This window comes from Elephas maximus, chromosome 10, assembly GCF_024166365.1.
Source record: "Elephas maximus indicus isolate mEleMax1 chromosome 10, mEleMax1 primary haplotype, whole genome shotgun sequence".
Classification (NCBI taxonomy): domain Eukaryota; kingdom Metazoa; phylum Chordata; class Mammalia; order Proboscidea; family Elephantidae; genus Elephas; species Elephas maximus.
The window spans coordinates 22,257,066-22,272,603 of NC_064828.1; the positions used below are offsets into that span (position 1 = coordinate 22,257,066).

General features: G+C 40.4%; 1 protein-coding gene across 2 annotated transcripts in view; it reads right to left on the reverse strand.

Moving 5' to 3' along the window:
• The window catches only part of FMN1 (formin 1), a 490,439-nt gene that overhangs the window by 26,280 nt on the left and 448,621 nt on the right, over positions 1-15,538 (reverse strand). For both annotated transcript variants that reach the window (XM_049899606.1, XM_049899607.1), the window contains 2 exons: positions 10,225-10,276; positions 4,315-4,464 (listed from right to left, as the gene is read on the reverse strand). In XM_049899606.1, coding sequence (XP_049755563.1) covers positions 4,315-4,464; positions 10,225-10,276 — 202 coding nt within the window. The remainder of the gene's footprint in view (positions 1-4,314; positions 4,465-10,224; positions 10,277-15,538) is intronic.

Genomic DNA, 15,538 nt, shown 5'->3' on the forward strand with positions numbered 1-15,538 from the left:
GTGGTGGTGGTGGTGTGGGGCCCCTATATGTGGGCATATGTGGAGGGCAGTCTTAAGATATCCTAAATGGTGGAATATTTTACAAGGAAGAGTCCTATATCCGAGAGTAATTAAAGAGCGACAAAAATAAAAATGGCAGAAAATGAGTAAAGAATAGCCAATAAAGGTAGCCACAAAAATTAGTTAACCTCCTTTAAATTATGCATATATTTGACAATCTGTAGATTTAATGGGTAAATGTGGAGACCCAGAGTTCATTGTATGTTTGGGTATCAAGAGGCACAAATGTAAAAGTGCAGGAGATAGTAAAATTGAGGCAAAGTTGCCTCTGAGGATAAAAACCTTGATGAACTATAATAAACTGTAATTATGATGTTAGATATAGATAAGCAGAAGAAAATACATTTTGCATTTGCACTCTCAATAAAAAATGTGATCTTCAAGACCACCATTAGTATTTTATGGGAAGAATTGGAGGAGGAGGCAAGGTAGTTGTAGACATCTATTAATGCCAAGAGGGCAGTGAAAATTCTCCCTGTCACCAAGTGTTTCCTCTACTCACCTACCAGACCTTGGCTTGAAATGCCCTCCAATACAGTCTCTAATGAACTCCAGTAAAGGTGAGGGGTATTATCTTAGAAATGAAACACATAACCCCTCAGAATATTAAAAAGGTCATTTCTAGATTCATAGAAAATTCAAGCTAGAGGAGATCTTAGTTCCTACTTCATCCCAATACACACATTTTACAGATTTGACGACTGGGTCCCCTAGGCAGTAAGCGATTTGCCCAAAGTTGCACAGCATGTTGATGGTGGAGAGAAGGATTAATATGCTGATTTTCGGCTCTCTGTCTAGAGGTCATTTTTTTTTTTACACAACTGAATACTGCTGAGTACTCAGAAGGGATAAGATGAAAAAAAAAAAAGAGAAGGGACTGGTATATTTCACTGGGGAATGAGTCCCAGTGCTACGGGCAGCAGAGGGACTGGGTTACAGGCTGAAGGGCTAAGAAGATGGGGCATTCTGAATTTGTGCCTACATACCATTAAACCAGTTGCTGTCAAGTTGATTCTGACTCATGGTGACCCCATGTGTGTCACAGTAGAGCTGTGTTCCATAGGGTTTTCACTGGCTGATTTTTTTTTTTACCATACCTTTCTTCTGATTGCCTTTGGGTGGACTCAAACCTGCAATCTTTTGGTTAGCAGCTGAGTGTGTTAACATTTGCACCACCCAGGAACTGTGCCTAGACACAGAAATTTATTATTTTGCCTAAGATTGGCTTAAATGCCAAGGAAAACGTAATGCTGTAATATACCATTATATACTAGGTTGCCCTTCTACTGACATGGGTAACCTGCAGGTAAACCATATGCCCAGTGAAATACGTCTCCCCTATTCAAACACAACTGTGGCTGACATCAGATTAATGACAGGGTTTATTATGCAGTTACATGGCACAAGAACACTGAAGGCTATTTATATAGTCATGCGTGTGTTTAGAGAACGTTCCAGGGTAGTTGTTACCCTGTATGGAGACACATCCATCTCAACTATGCATTAAACTAATATGTATTCACAGAAAGAAACCATGCTAAACAGAAAAAGAAGTAAATATTTTCTACCACCTAAAAATAGCCTCGAGTGGCCTAAATTAGTTTTCACCACTTCCATTTTATTTGGAAGTAGAGTTTAAATGAAACATCATTTGCCATGGAATCTGTTCCTTTGAAAATACTATTATTAATCCTTAATTTTTCCCAATGATTTTTGCAGTTTTTAGTTGGCTTTCAAATAAATTTAAAAATCAACTGGGTTAAACTTCTTCTAATGGGATCCAGAATGATAGTTTTCTTTTCTAGTAATTATAAGCTATCATGTTTCAATTTGGTTATGGATTTCATTTTTTAGGATGTCTTTGAACTGTTCATTTTAATGCTGTTAGGTTACCTCCAGATATTTAGTGTTGCTTAGATTTACTGGATTTCTGGGAAAAGCATAACTTAAAATCACAATATCAAACGTCACTGAATGGATATTAAAACAAAGCAAACATCTTGTTTCTCATTTAATTATTAACAGAAGAATTCAAGTTAAGTTACCTGTTTTGCCACAATGAGTACCTGATTCTAATGGTCTAAAAGCTAAAATCTTAAAAAAGAGCACAATTAAAAAAAAAAATCCTCACTTCATAGGAAAATCCTGGGTATTAATCAGTTTGTTTAACCAGATAAGCATTAATATACACAACGTGCTAACATTTCTTAACCAATAGATTTTTCTAAACGAGCTGCTTCCAAAAATATTTAATTAGCCATCATTAACTTTCAGAGATGTTGTGTTAGGTTGGAAACCCTGGTGATCCATCTCGCAAAGCGTGGCTGGAATGAAGAGACCCCTGAAATTGCTCAATGGCAAGAACTGAAAAGGGTCCTGTGAAGTCATGACCCTTTAAAGGTGTTGGTTTACAGAGTGTGAAGCAGGCAATTCGCCAGCTGTACCCAGGAAGCGCCACTGCAAATGTCTGTCGCTGGGAATCAGAGAAAATGTCATTCTGAAGGACGGTGGGATACCACCGCCACCCACCACGGTCGACCCACAATTAGTGTGGACCAATGTCTCTAACAGGGGAAAAAAAAAAAAAAACAGGGAAGCACTCCTTAATTTGGGACACAGTTCAGTATTTGAAGAGAAGATTATTAAAATGAAAAACAATTACCCTCTCTGCTGTGTGTGTGTGTGTGTGTGTGTGTGTGTGTGTGTGTTTAAACCACTTTTAGGGTTCCAACTACAAGGACAAATTCACTAAAGATTGTGTTAAAAACTTGAGGTGCAAATTCTTAAGCAAAGACTGCACATTAAGGGCTCATTGCTGGGCTTTCAGGCTGTAGCATGTACGCATGGAGAACTGGCTGGTCAGCGGTTCTACTGTTACGCGAAGAGGACCTTGATACTACCACTCTTAAAGGAGGCTCGTAAAACACAGAATTTATTCCACAGAAGCCTACTTTTGCTTACTTTAAAGGGCTAGAGAAGTAACCGCAGAGCAAGAGCAAGAGTTGAGTGTCAACATCTTTAGGACTTTTTCATACTATTATGAACAACCTATTTTCTTACTAAGGTCACTTAACTTTCCTCTGTCTCAGTTTACATACACAATGGATATGCTCAGTTTAATTCCTGGGTTCCCCAGGGGTAACGGTGGGAAGATGTGCTGATGAGTATTTTCAAATCTTACTGATTTCTTTGGAATGCAAGAAAGTTTTATTTTTTTTCTTAATTCCCTGAGAAAATATTTAGAGATTCGGTAATAATGGCTCAAAATCTCTAAATTCTGATGTCCTTCAAAGCAGCTTCCTAAGGTGAGGCATATTAATGTTTGTGTGTATGCATATGTTATTTATATACCTTTCCTCTGATTACAAAATAAAGAAAAATACTGGCATTATGAGATTTCAAGTCTCAATGTTTAGTAAAATATAGATGCTATATTTAAATAAACTGTTTCCCATACTTTGTAGTGTTTTTTTTTTTTTGTCTCCTTCCACTCCACTTTGAGTGACATTCCTGTACATCTGTTCTGCAGGAGTAGTGGAAAGACCTGTTTGAAGTTGAAATCCATGACACCCTTTATAGAACAGTGGCAACCTGATCAAAACAATGATCAAGTAGAAGTGCTTTTTCTTCTGATCAACAGGGCCAAACTCCGTCTCTCTCAGGAGAACACACACCCATACCTACACACCCACACCTCATATCGGAGATGAGGTGTTCCCTCAACCCCCAACTAATAAAATCAGGAGGCTGCAATGAGGCTGAGCGGCACGAAGTTTGATGTCCTCAGCAGGATACGGGGAGTCAGAAGTGGCGCTGTAAATCCAGTACGGGGCTTCAACACTGTTAAGTGTGGCCTCAGTCTCAGGGATTTCCCTTTGATGCAAGTTGAGTATATTAATGGGAAAAGCATTCACTTTTATTTGTCCGTACTGTCTGCGACAGCAAGGCTACCTCATTTAGACTGGGCCAACGTGAAAATACGCAGAGAAGCAATCTGTTGCAAATTAGCACGACTCCCCTTTCATTTACTAGCTAGTAATTGGAAGGGGTTAAGAAAGTGTAACTTATCAGATCACGTGAGCGTGACTGCTGTGTGGACAGCAAGCCTTCACCGAGGTTCCCTATGAACACCCAGGCAATAATCTTTTCTCGGTGTCCACTTGGTCAGAAGGAAGACACCGACGCCTGGGAAATACAGGAGAACACTTCATTAGGTTTGAGAAGGTGGTTTCCTCAACTTTATTAGAACCTTACCTTTCTTTAGATATGTTTTTACTCTCCCTTTTCCAAATCGTCTTGAAGTCACTGCAGAACTCGTACCACACGGTAAACACATAGCTGGGCGTGATCTCCTTCTCACCAGATTTGGGCTTCATCCCAAAATATCCTACTGTTGTTTCAAAACTGCAAAAGGTAGGGAAAAAAAGGGAGTGAGGTAGAGGGTGAGAAACTGTCAATGCCAAATCCCATTAGGTTGGCGGAGGGGGCGGGGGAGACAGGAGGGCAGTTTCCTGAAGGTCTGTTATTTAACACAGCAGCCCATGCCCATAGTTCCCATAGCTCACCCTAAGCCTCAGAAAACCTACTTGCCCAAATCAATGTGCCAAGAAATGTAGCTTTATTGGGGATATTCTTGGCATGTTTTGTCTGTCTAAAAACTAGCGTGTATAACTCCAAGGCGTATGCAGGTTAAACCTTTTGAGTTTGGTCTTCACCTCAAGTCCAAGTCATTTATTTGCTCTTCCCTTGATGTTTAATGGTTTCCTGTAAGACTGATGACATATTGATTCTGTAGCATTAGCAGTGGTCAGTTAGATGGCCCATTGGGAATAATTAACCTAGTGAATGCTTTATGAAAAAATCAGGAGAGTGTTCTATCTTTACTCTGGCATGGGTGGACTTTGTAGCCTTTGCTTAATCACTCAGCATCTCTGACTCTCAGTTTTCTCAAGGGTAGAACAAGAGACTGACTATATGATCTTTAAGGAGGGGGTAGGAGTCCCTGGGGGCACAAATGGTTAACCGCTTGACCACTTGCTGAAAGGTTGGTGCTTAGAGCCCGCCTAGAGGTGCCTCAGAAGGCAGGCCTGGTGATCTGCTTCTGAAAGATCGCACCTTGAAAACCTGGTGGAGCAGTTCTACTCTGCACACATGGGGCTACCACGAGTCAGAATTGAGTTGATGGCAACTAATAACAACACATTTTAGACCTTGACATGCTCCAAGAATATAAACCACCAACTGAAACCAAAAACAAAACCCAGTGCTGTCGAGTCAACTCCGACTCATAGCGACATGCTATAATAAACTGTGGGCATAGCAAAGTTTGATAAAAGACCCTCTCTGATTTTGAAAAAACATCTCCAATCTGGTCAGAAACAAACCCAGGTTTGCCAAAGTGTTACCCAAATATCAGTAAGAACCTCCCAACCTACTCCATGAAGGCTCACTGTATACCAGACTGCCCAGGCCTCCCAAGCAGCCCTTCTTGGAGGCACTAGCTTTGCAGCAATTTATAGCTCTGAACTCAGTCTTTCCCCCTCACCCCCACCCGGCCCAAGCCTCACAAGCTCATTTGCCATGAGCAAGAACACTTAAATAAATGGCCCCCTTTTCTAGGGTGTTGGAAACTAATCAAAGCAGGAATGGCTGGCCAGGTTTATTACTTTATGCTCTATCATCTGTTCAGACACAGCGTGTTTTGTGGCCATCCTGAATACAGAGTTTCTAATGGAGCTCTATTCGATGGTGATTGTAAAACCCTGAAGCCCCGTTACGATTATGGAGCATACTTTCATCTCGTTTGCAGTTATTGGGCAATATGTATCTCATAAGATTTTATCACATTTCACAGATGAACTGTTAATTGATTCCATGGCTATGATCAGGCGAGATCCAAGCTGGAGCTGCAGCTCCCAGGCCCATAAATTCTTCGTGCTTCTGTAAATAATAAATCTGTTTTTAATGCAAATTAAAACTACTGCTCAGGGAATTTTGGCTTCTAGTTATTAAAAGACTGGAAGTGCATAAGTGGAGAAAGGCAATAACTGCAGTAATCTCTTAAGGGACCCACTTATAATTCCACACCTACATATTTCAATTGTTGGAGCAAAACTAGTAATGGAAGAAAGACTTGATGCTCACTTTCACCCCTGACAGGACTCTTAATTCTGTGGCAGTCAAAATACTGTTAAAATCAAAGTATACTCTATCGCATACACCTTTATTTCATTCAACATGAATGAAATTTATGCAAAATATGAAAATTATATTGCTTGTAGCCCAGAAACACATAAGTAGAGGGTTATGTAGTCTATGGAAATAGGCCACACGTTTCCTAGAGAGTCATTGGATTTTAGAATTGGAAGAGACAGGTCATCTCGTCCCATTTTCTCATTTTGTAGATGAGAAAACAGAGACCTGGCAAGGCTGACTGGCCTTATTCATTCGCAGAACTGGGACTAGACCTCAGGTCCCCTGATTCCCACTGAAATGTTCTTTCGCTCTGTCTTTCTTTTGTTCATGCTTGCTAACAGGCATTTATGGAATAAAATAGTCATTTTAGGGGGCGGGATTGCTACTTTAGACATAATTATCCTCTGTGTAATACCCAACATACATTAACCCCACTTAAAAAACAAACAAACAAACCCGTTGCCATTGAGTAGATTCCAACTCATCGCAACCCTATAGGACAGAGCAGAACTGCCCCATAAAGTTTCCAAGGAGCACCCGGTGGATTCGAACTGCTGACATTTTGCTTAGCAGACGTAGCTCTTAACCACTGTGCCACCAGGGTTTCCTGGAAAATTCCACTAGACCACATCTTACTACTTTTTCTCTTCTTTATGCTTATCTTCTATACAGATACATTTTTATTAGTATGTTAACAGAAGGGAGAAAGTCATTCACTTTTTTTATTTGATATATAACTAAATTTATCATAAAATGATCATTACTATAATTATATTCTGCTACAGGAGGAAATATATAGTTCCATAAACAGGGCATAATACATTAGTTCTTTTTTTTTTTTATTGTGGTAAATATATGTAACAAAACATTTGACGTTCCAACAAGTAATCCATTTTTTGTATTCAGAGTAATAAATTCTTTCCTTATTCTCCAGCAGGAGACAGGAAGGAGGACAGAAAGACCAGCTGTGCTTCACGGATCACCCCAACAGTCCTGGGGTTACTTCCAACATGTTGCAAATACTGCTATAGTTACAGAGAATGACAGTGCTGTTTGGTTGTTATCACAGGGTCTGAGAAAAGCATGTCATCATTCCTGGGGGCCTTACTTTTCCCAGCTCTCAATCGAGGCTAACCACATACCCTCACCGCCTCTCCCCATGGGGATTTGTGAAGCCCTCCTTGCTAACCCTCAAAGGGGGGTGAAGACTAAAGGAAATACTGAATTTCAGCATTTTTTTCCCTATGTGTTTTGGAAACTAGGAAAGCAAGCGAACCTCTTCAGAGGAACCAAAGCAAACAGATTGTCAGGGGATGGCCTCGTTTTGGCATGCTGCAGCTTGGGTGAAGATGAAGTTGCTCCAAGGGTGTGCCTTATTTGATTTCAGTGTTATCCCTTTGTTCAAGAAAAAGCCAAAAGCTAGAATATGGACCTACAACGATCTCATAAAGTCTACACTATCGTACTCCTCGAACAACTTCTCTTCCTTTCATATTCAGCTTTGATTCACCGAAGGCTAATCACTGAAAATCTTCTGAAACTTGGGACAGAAAATTGTTGATAATTAACGACCAGGCGGATTTTTCTCCGACAGACAGGAAACAAAGGGGCAGTCACGCTTTCTGAGATTTCTATTTGTCAGCAGATAACTCTAAAATAGCCTTCAACTTTCAAAAGATCAATTTCTAATCATATGTTTTGGTTTAGACAACTTTTTTTTTTATTTCACTCGAAACTATTCCCTGACTCCCTTTCTCTCTGCTATAATTCTTTGCCTGATTTGTATCTTTTTAACTTGGCCAAGCATTTTTAAAGCACAGACAATGATTCTATCAGAGAGCCCATAGCAAAGTGAGCTGTTTTACTTTTGCAGGGCTGGGATGGCAAAGCGGAACACATTCACTTATTGTTTTACATGCATGCTTTCAGAAACTGCTTAGGAAAAGCAAATATTCCTTAGCCTCAGAGTAAATTGTTTCTCTTGAGAATAAAACACAGGAATTTACCAAATCTCACACGAATATTGCAACACTGACCACCAACCTCCTTAAAGAGTGTAACCAAACAACTGTGGTTTCTACATTAAAGATGGGATCTCACATATTTCATGTATGACATGAAAGTTAGACTACCTTCTCCACAAAGCCACGGAAAATGCTGACAACCAAAATTTATGACCCCCCTCAGCATAGCTAATGCACAGCAGCAGCCGCGGCCCCTCTAAGGTGGGCCCCCTTTTCCTTAACCAAGAATCTTGAAAAAAAGTATTAGAAATTTGACATCTTCCCTGGAAGCAGCATTTCTCTTGGGACTGATACCCATAAGCCCTTGTTGATGATCTCTTCTCTATCTGTGGGATGTTTCCATATGACAGAAACACTAGTCTTACTCACTGAGGAAGGAAAGCTTAATGTGGGGATAACCAGTTGCTATTGAGTTGAAGCCAACTCACAGTGACCCCATGTGTGTCAGATTAGCACTGTGACCCATACAGTTTTCAGTGGTAGAATTTTTGGAAGGAGATTGCCTGGCCTTCTTCTGAGCCACCTCTGGGTAGACTCAAGCCTCTAACTCTTTGGTTAGTGGCCGAGTGTTTTAACTGTTTGTACCACCCTGGGACTCCAATATAGGGAGGGATGAGATCAATCAAAGAGCACAAAAATCTAAAAAATATAGCCAAGTCATTACCTTGGTTTTCAATGATTATCAGGATAGGATGGCAATCATAATTCAAGAACATGTTTGCGCTTAGAAAAGTCCAAGATTTGCCTCCACCTTGCTTTCATCTACATTTCTTCCCATTGGCAGTTGCTGTGGGAAGCAGGGTATGATGTCCCTGTCTATGTGGGGCAGCCAGTCCTCTCTACAGGCTTCAGAGCTCTTGGGCACTGTGACTAGACACAGCCTGATGGTAGGAGGAAATGGCTCACTTCTAGAGTTTGTTCACTTGCATTTAAAATCCTAACTCCTCTCTCCATGTACCTGTAAAGCACATTTTTCCTTATATGCCGTTTCCTCTCTCTACTTCTTATTTAATTTCTAGTACTTTTAGAGTCGGCACCAGAAAAATGAATCTCAGCTTTCTGCCCTGACAATGAGAATGCCTCAGTGTATTCTCACTCACTCCTCTAAGAGGGGGGATTGTTGCCAAGCTGACTACATCGGCCAACTGACAAACAGAAAAACCCCTGCGGGATCAGGCTCCATGATTACTGCTTTCTGATGGGTACATGGTTCCATTCTGATGTCTACTGAGAGAAGGAGAAGTGAGGAAGAGACCTAAAGTGAGCTGAGAGGTTGAACAGAGTACCTCTGAGGTCTCTTCCAACTTCTGGGAGAGTTTTCCATACATACAGGTCAGTCTCCTCTCCCCTCCTATCCCTCTTTTACCTCTACCCTGGTCTGTTTACAATATACTCTAGGATTTGAGGAAAGACTAAGTCTTTTAGATGTTTCCAATAATTGGTTTAGTTTAGTTATAATAATAAGGAGCTCTGGTGGTGCAATGTTTAAGCACTCAGCTGCTTAAGGGAAATGTTGGTGGTTCAAACCTACCCAATAGGTCCATAAGATAAAAACCTGGCAATCTGCTCCTGTAAAGACTACAGCCTTGAAAGCCCTATGGGGCAGTTCTGCTCTGTCACATGGCATCACTACGAGTCAAAATCGACTCAATGGTACCTAACAGCAGAAACAGTTATATGATAAGAAGGATCAAATTGTTGCTTACTTCCTTGAAGCTGTCAGGAAGACAGTGAAGGAGAAGAGGCAGACACATGGCAATGGTGGCGTGAACTGTGTGTGAGGTAGGTGACCCAATTCTGAAGTGTCCCTTGCTTCCTAAAAAGCATATCCCTGACTCCTGTTATAGTGCTTCCATTCCAGCTCCCAAGAGAATTTTATGAGTTATGGGACCAATGCAAGAATGGCTATTCGAAGAAAAAACTGGTACCAAGCAGGGTTGCTTACCTCTTCTGTGCATTCTCCAAGTGACCTTCTTCCATTTTATGTTCCTTTTTGGCTGTGAAAAAAAAGTAATTACTATTACAACAGCATCTTCTTCCATTATACTCTTTGCTTCATCTTACTGCTTTGAGTATATCCATTTATTGTTGCAGTAAGTCTGAATTCAGGGCTGGCAACCCTGACCACGAGTCCTGGATAGAGCTACAATTTGCTACATGTACCACCTGGCTTTCTGATAATGGCGATAGCTACAGGTGACCATATAATTTATTGTTCTAGGTGGGACATTTCTGAGAGTGAAAGGCAGTGACATTTAAATTGGAACAATCCTGGGCTACCTGGGACACGTGGTCCTGTAGCGACAGCTGGCCTCCTTGTGAGCCTGGGCATGTACTCAGCATCTTCTCCTTCATCCCAGTGTAATATACCAATTAGCATTTCAGCAGTTCTGCTCAGATTCAAACAAATTCATAGAAATCCTTGTACGTACTGCTACCAGACCCACTGGCAGTCTGGGGAAGCTTATGAACTCCTTCTCAGAATGAAGTTTTTAAATGCATTAAAAAACAAAACAAAACACTAGATTACTAAGGAAATCAAGGATATTGAGATACAATCCTAAATTTTCAGATTAAGGACCCATGCTTTGTAGAGAATATTTACCTAAGCGATTTCATGTTCTTCCCTCTAATCGGAAGAAAATATTAAGTATGATAATATCATCTTTATACCTCAAAAATGTCCTGGAAAAACAGGCAAGTCATATCATAATTTATATGACCTTAAGATTCCTTTATTTTACACTACTCCAAGAAACCAAAAGAGACCTATGTAAGTGGAAAAACATACCCTGATCATGGAAAGAAAGACTCAACATTGTAAAAATGTCTATTATACCAAAAGCGATCTATAGATACAATGCAATCCCGATCCAAATTCCAATGACATTTTTTAATGAGATGGAGAAACAAATCACCAATTTCATATGGAAGGGAAAGAGGCCCCGGATAAAGTAAAGCATTACGGGAAAAGAATAACAAAGTGGGAGGCCTCACACTACCTGATTTTAGAACATATTATACCACCACAGTAGTCAGAGCAGCCTGGTACTGGTACAACAACAGATACATAAACCAATGGAACAGAATTAAGAATCCAGGCATAAATCCATCCACATATAAATAGCTGATATTTGACAAAGGCCCAAAGTCAGTTAATTTAACAAATGGTGCTGGCATAACTGGATATCTATCCTCAAAAAAAAAAAAGAAAAAAGACCCATACCTCACACCATGCACAAAAACTAACTCAAAATGGACCAAAGACCTAAATATAAAATCTAAAACAATAAAAATCATGGAAGAAAAAATAGGGACAATGCTAGGAGCCCTAAAAGATGGCATAAACAGTATACAAAACATTACTAACAATGCACAAACACCAGGAGAGAAACTAGATAACTCAGAGCTCCTAAAAAACACCTATGCTCATCCAAAGACTTCACCAAAAGAGTAAAAGATTACCTACAGACTGGGAAAAAGTTTTTAGCTATGACATTTCTGATCAGCGTCTGATCTCTAAAATCTACATGATACTGCAAAAACTCAACTACAAAAAGACAAATAACCCAATTAAAAAATGGGCAAAGGGTACAAACAGGCACTTCACCAAAGAAGACATTCAGGCAGCTAACAGATACATAAGAAAATGCTCATGATCATTAGCCACTAGAGAAATGCAAATCAAAACTACAATGAGATTCCATCTCACTCCAATAAGGCTGGCATTAATCCAAAAAACACAAAATGATAAATGCTGGAGAGGTTATGGAGAGACTGGAACACTTATACATTGGTATGGGAATGTAAAATGGTATAACCACTTTGGAAATCGATTTGGTGCTTCTTTAAAAAGCTAGAAATAGAACTACCATACGATTGAGCAATCCCGCTCCTTGGAATATATCCTAGAGAAATAAGAGCCTTTACACAAACAGATACATGTATACCCATGTTCACTGCTGCACTGTTTACAACAGCAAAAAGATGGAAGCGACCAAGGTGCCCATCAACGGATGAACGGATAAATAAATTATGGTATATTCACACAATGGGATACTACACATCGATAAAGAACAATGATGAATCCGTGAAACATTTCATAACATGGAGGAACCTGGAAAGCATTATGCTGAGTGAAATTAGTCAGTTGAAAAGGTCAAATATTGTATGAGACCACTATTTTAAGAACTCAAGAAATAGTTTAAACAGAGAAGAAAATATTCTTTGATGGTTACAAGAGTGGGGAGGGAGAGAGGGAGAGGGATATTCACTAATTAGATAGTGGACAAGAACTATTTTAGGTGAAGGGAAAGAAAACACATAATACAGGAGAGGTTCAGCACAACTAGATGAAACCAAAACCAAAGAAGCTTCCCTGAATAAACTGAATACTTTGAAGGCCAGAGTAGCAGGCGTGGGGGTTTGGGGACCATGGTTTCAGGGGACATCTAGGTCAACCTGCATAATAAAATCTATTAGGAAAACATTCTGCATCCCACTTTGGTGAGTGGTGTCTGGGGTCTTAAATGCTAGGAAGTGGCCATCTAAGATGCATCAATTGGTCTCAACCCACCTGGAGAAAAGGAGAATGAAGAACACCAAAGACACAGGGTAATTACGAACCCAAGAGACAGAAAGGGCTACATAAATTAGAGACTACATCAGCCTGAGACCAGAAGAACTAGATGGTGCCCGGCTACAACCGATGACTGCCCTGACAGGGAACACAACAGAGAATCCCTGAGGGAGCAGGAGGGCAGTGGGATGCAGACCTCAAAGTATCATAAAAATACCAGACTTAATTGTTTGACTGAGACTAGAAGGACCCCAGAGGTCATGGTCCCCAGAACTTCTGTTAGCCCAAAGCCAACTCTTCAGATAGGGATTGGACTGGACTATAAAACAGAAAATGATACTGGTGAGGAGTGAGCTTCTTGGCTCAAGTAGACACATAAAGACTATGCAGGCAGCTCCTGTCTGGAGGGGACATGAGAAGGCAGAGTGAGAGAAAGCTGGCTGAATGGACATGGGACTACAGGGTGGAGAGAAGTGTGCTGTCTCATTAGGGAGTGAGCAACTAGGAATACATAGCAAGGTGTATATAAGATTTTGCATGAGAGACTGGCTTGTAAACTTTCACTTAAAGCACAATAAAAATAAAAATTAAAAAAAGAGCAAAAAAAAAAAAAAAGGATTCCTTTAGTTTAAGTCTACGTGACATGAATGAAACAAACATATCTAGTCTACGCTGTGATACTCCATGGAAAGGTATTAAAGGATTTTTAAACACTATCACTTTATTAAGCCTGGCTCTGCTGCTTACTAGCTGTGTGAGTGTGGACAAATGGTTATCGACGGCCTCATCTGCGATATGAGAATAGTCACAGTGGCTACTCCTATACTATTAAAAGACTAAACGAGATAATATATGTGAAGTGCTTAGCACTCAATACACGCTCAATAAATTACGGCTATTATCAGCACCTCCTCTGCCTCATCATCATCACTGACTTTAAAATGCATATCTTATCAAATGACTTCCCTGCTCAAAACCTCCAAACAGCTTACCATCGCCCTTGACACACAATCTAAACTCTTCACAAAGTCCAACAAAGCCTTGCAAGTCTGGTCCACGGCTCCTGCCGGACATCTCCTCTTCCCCTCTGCCCCTTCCTGTCCAGCCTCGCTGGTCATCTTGCTGCAGCTTCAGCAAGTTTCCCAGTTAGAGTTACAGTGATGAGAAGGCTCCAGTTATTAACTTCCATGAAGCTGTTCAGGGGCAGAGTGATGGAGGAGAGGCAAACAGATGGAAATTGTGTCCTAAAACCTGTGTTAGGCAGGTGAGTCCCTTCTAGGTTATTCTCTGCATTGGAGGTTCTTTGCTCTTGCTGTTCCCCCTTCCAGAAATGCTCTGCCCACCGTCCCTGCATGGCTGGCTCTCTCACTTCATTCAGGCCTCTGCTCAAATACCACTTTCCCTCTTGTTGCTGTTAGGTGCCATCCAGTCGACTTTCAGTTCACAGAGGCCCCATGTGACAGAGCAGAACGGCTCCATAGAGTTTCCCAGGCTATAATCTTTATGGAAGCAGATTGCCTGATTTTTCTTCCTTGGCGCCAATGGGTAGGTTTGAACTGCCAACCTTTCAGTTAGCAACCTAGTGCTCAACTGCTGTGCCACCAGAGCTCCTTCACCTTCCCTGACACCTCTAAATTAGCATCTATCTACCTGATGGGCTATTTGTTTGCTCATAAACAACTGAATGTAAGTTCCAGGAGACAGCAGCTTCATTTGGCTTGTTTTCTGCTGTAGCCTCAAAATGTGGAAAAGTACCCACATGTTCAATAAGTTATTTCAGTTTAAGAATGAATATGCTGCAGAAAGTCTGCTTAAAAGGAGAGATCTTAGTTTTCCTAAAAATAAAATGTTCCATTTAAAATATAATCATAAGCTAAAGAAGAAAAAAAAAAAAAGAAGACTGAGGCTAAAATCACACATTGTTATCTCTAAATGTTATAAATTTCAACTAATAACCACGGTTCTTTTACATTAAAACTATTTGTCTTTGATAAGTACATCATTTTATGCAGCTAAGGCATAGACATGGCCATCTTTTGTTGTATGATTTTCCCGATTCTCCCAGCAGGAATGTTTTTGAATTAGTCTGGCACTTAGCCAATCAGATACAGAGAAGTGACCTGTGTCTCTCACAGGCCATCAAGTTCTCCAGAAGGACACAGTTACAAAATGTGAGGTCAACTAGTGGTTTGTTTTTATCCAGCGATTTTAAATTATACGCAGAGCCAAACGGGAAGAAAAATTCCTTTGGTGCCTGAGTGATCTTTCTGGAACACCTCTGCCGTTCTCTGTCACCAAATGGTTTCTAACTGGCTACTTACATGCTGTGTTAAGGAGCCTACGGCCAAGTCATCATCGCCTATGATGGCAGTGACAAGAAGTACCCAATTCAAACTGAATTAGGCAAAAGATTTGTAATAGCACTATGAATACGGTGATTTGAAAAAAAAAATACATCCAAATTCAAAAAGATGTATTATGAGCCAATGTGCACTGCAGAATCTCTGAGGGTTTGGGGAAAAGAACCTTCACGAAAATGAGAAGAACCTGGACATCTCAATTTTTCTTAAACAAAGGGCTTACATGCAGACAGAAAAGGTAGCCACCTCCATGGTGTGATATGGAAACTCTATCAGCCTAAAGTATTTCTCCTGCCACAGTGTATGAAATTTCCAACCCA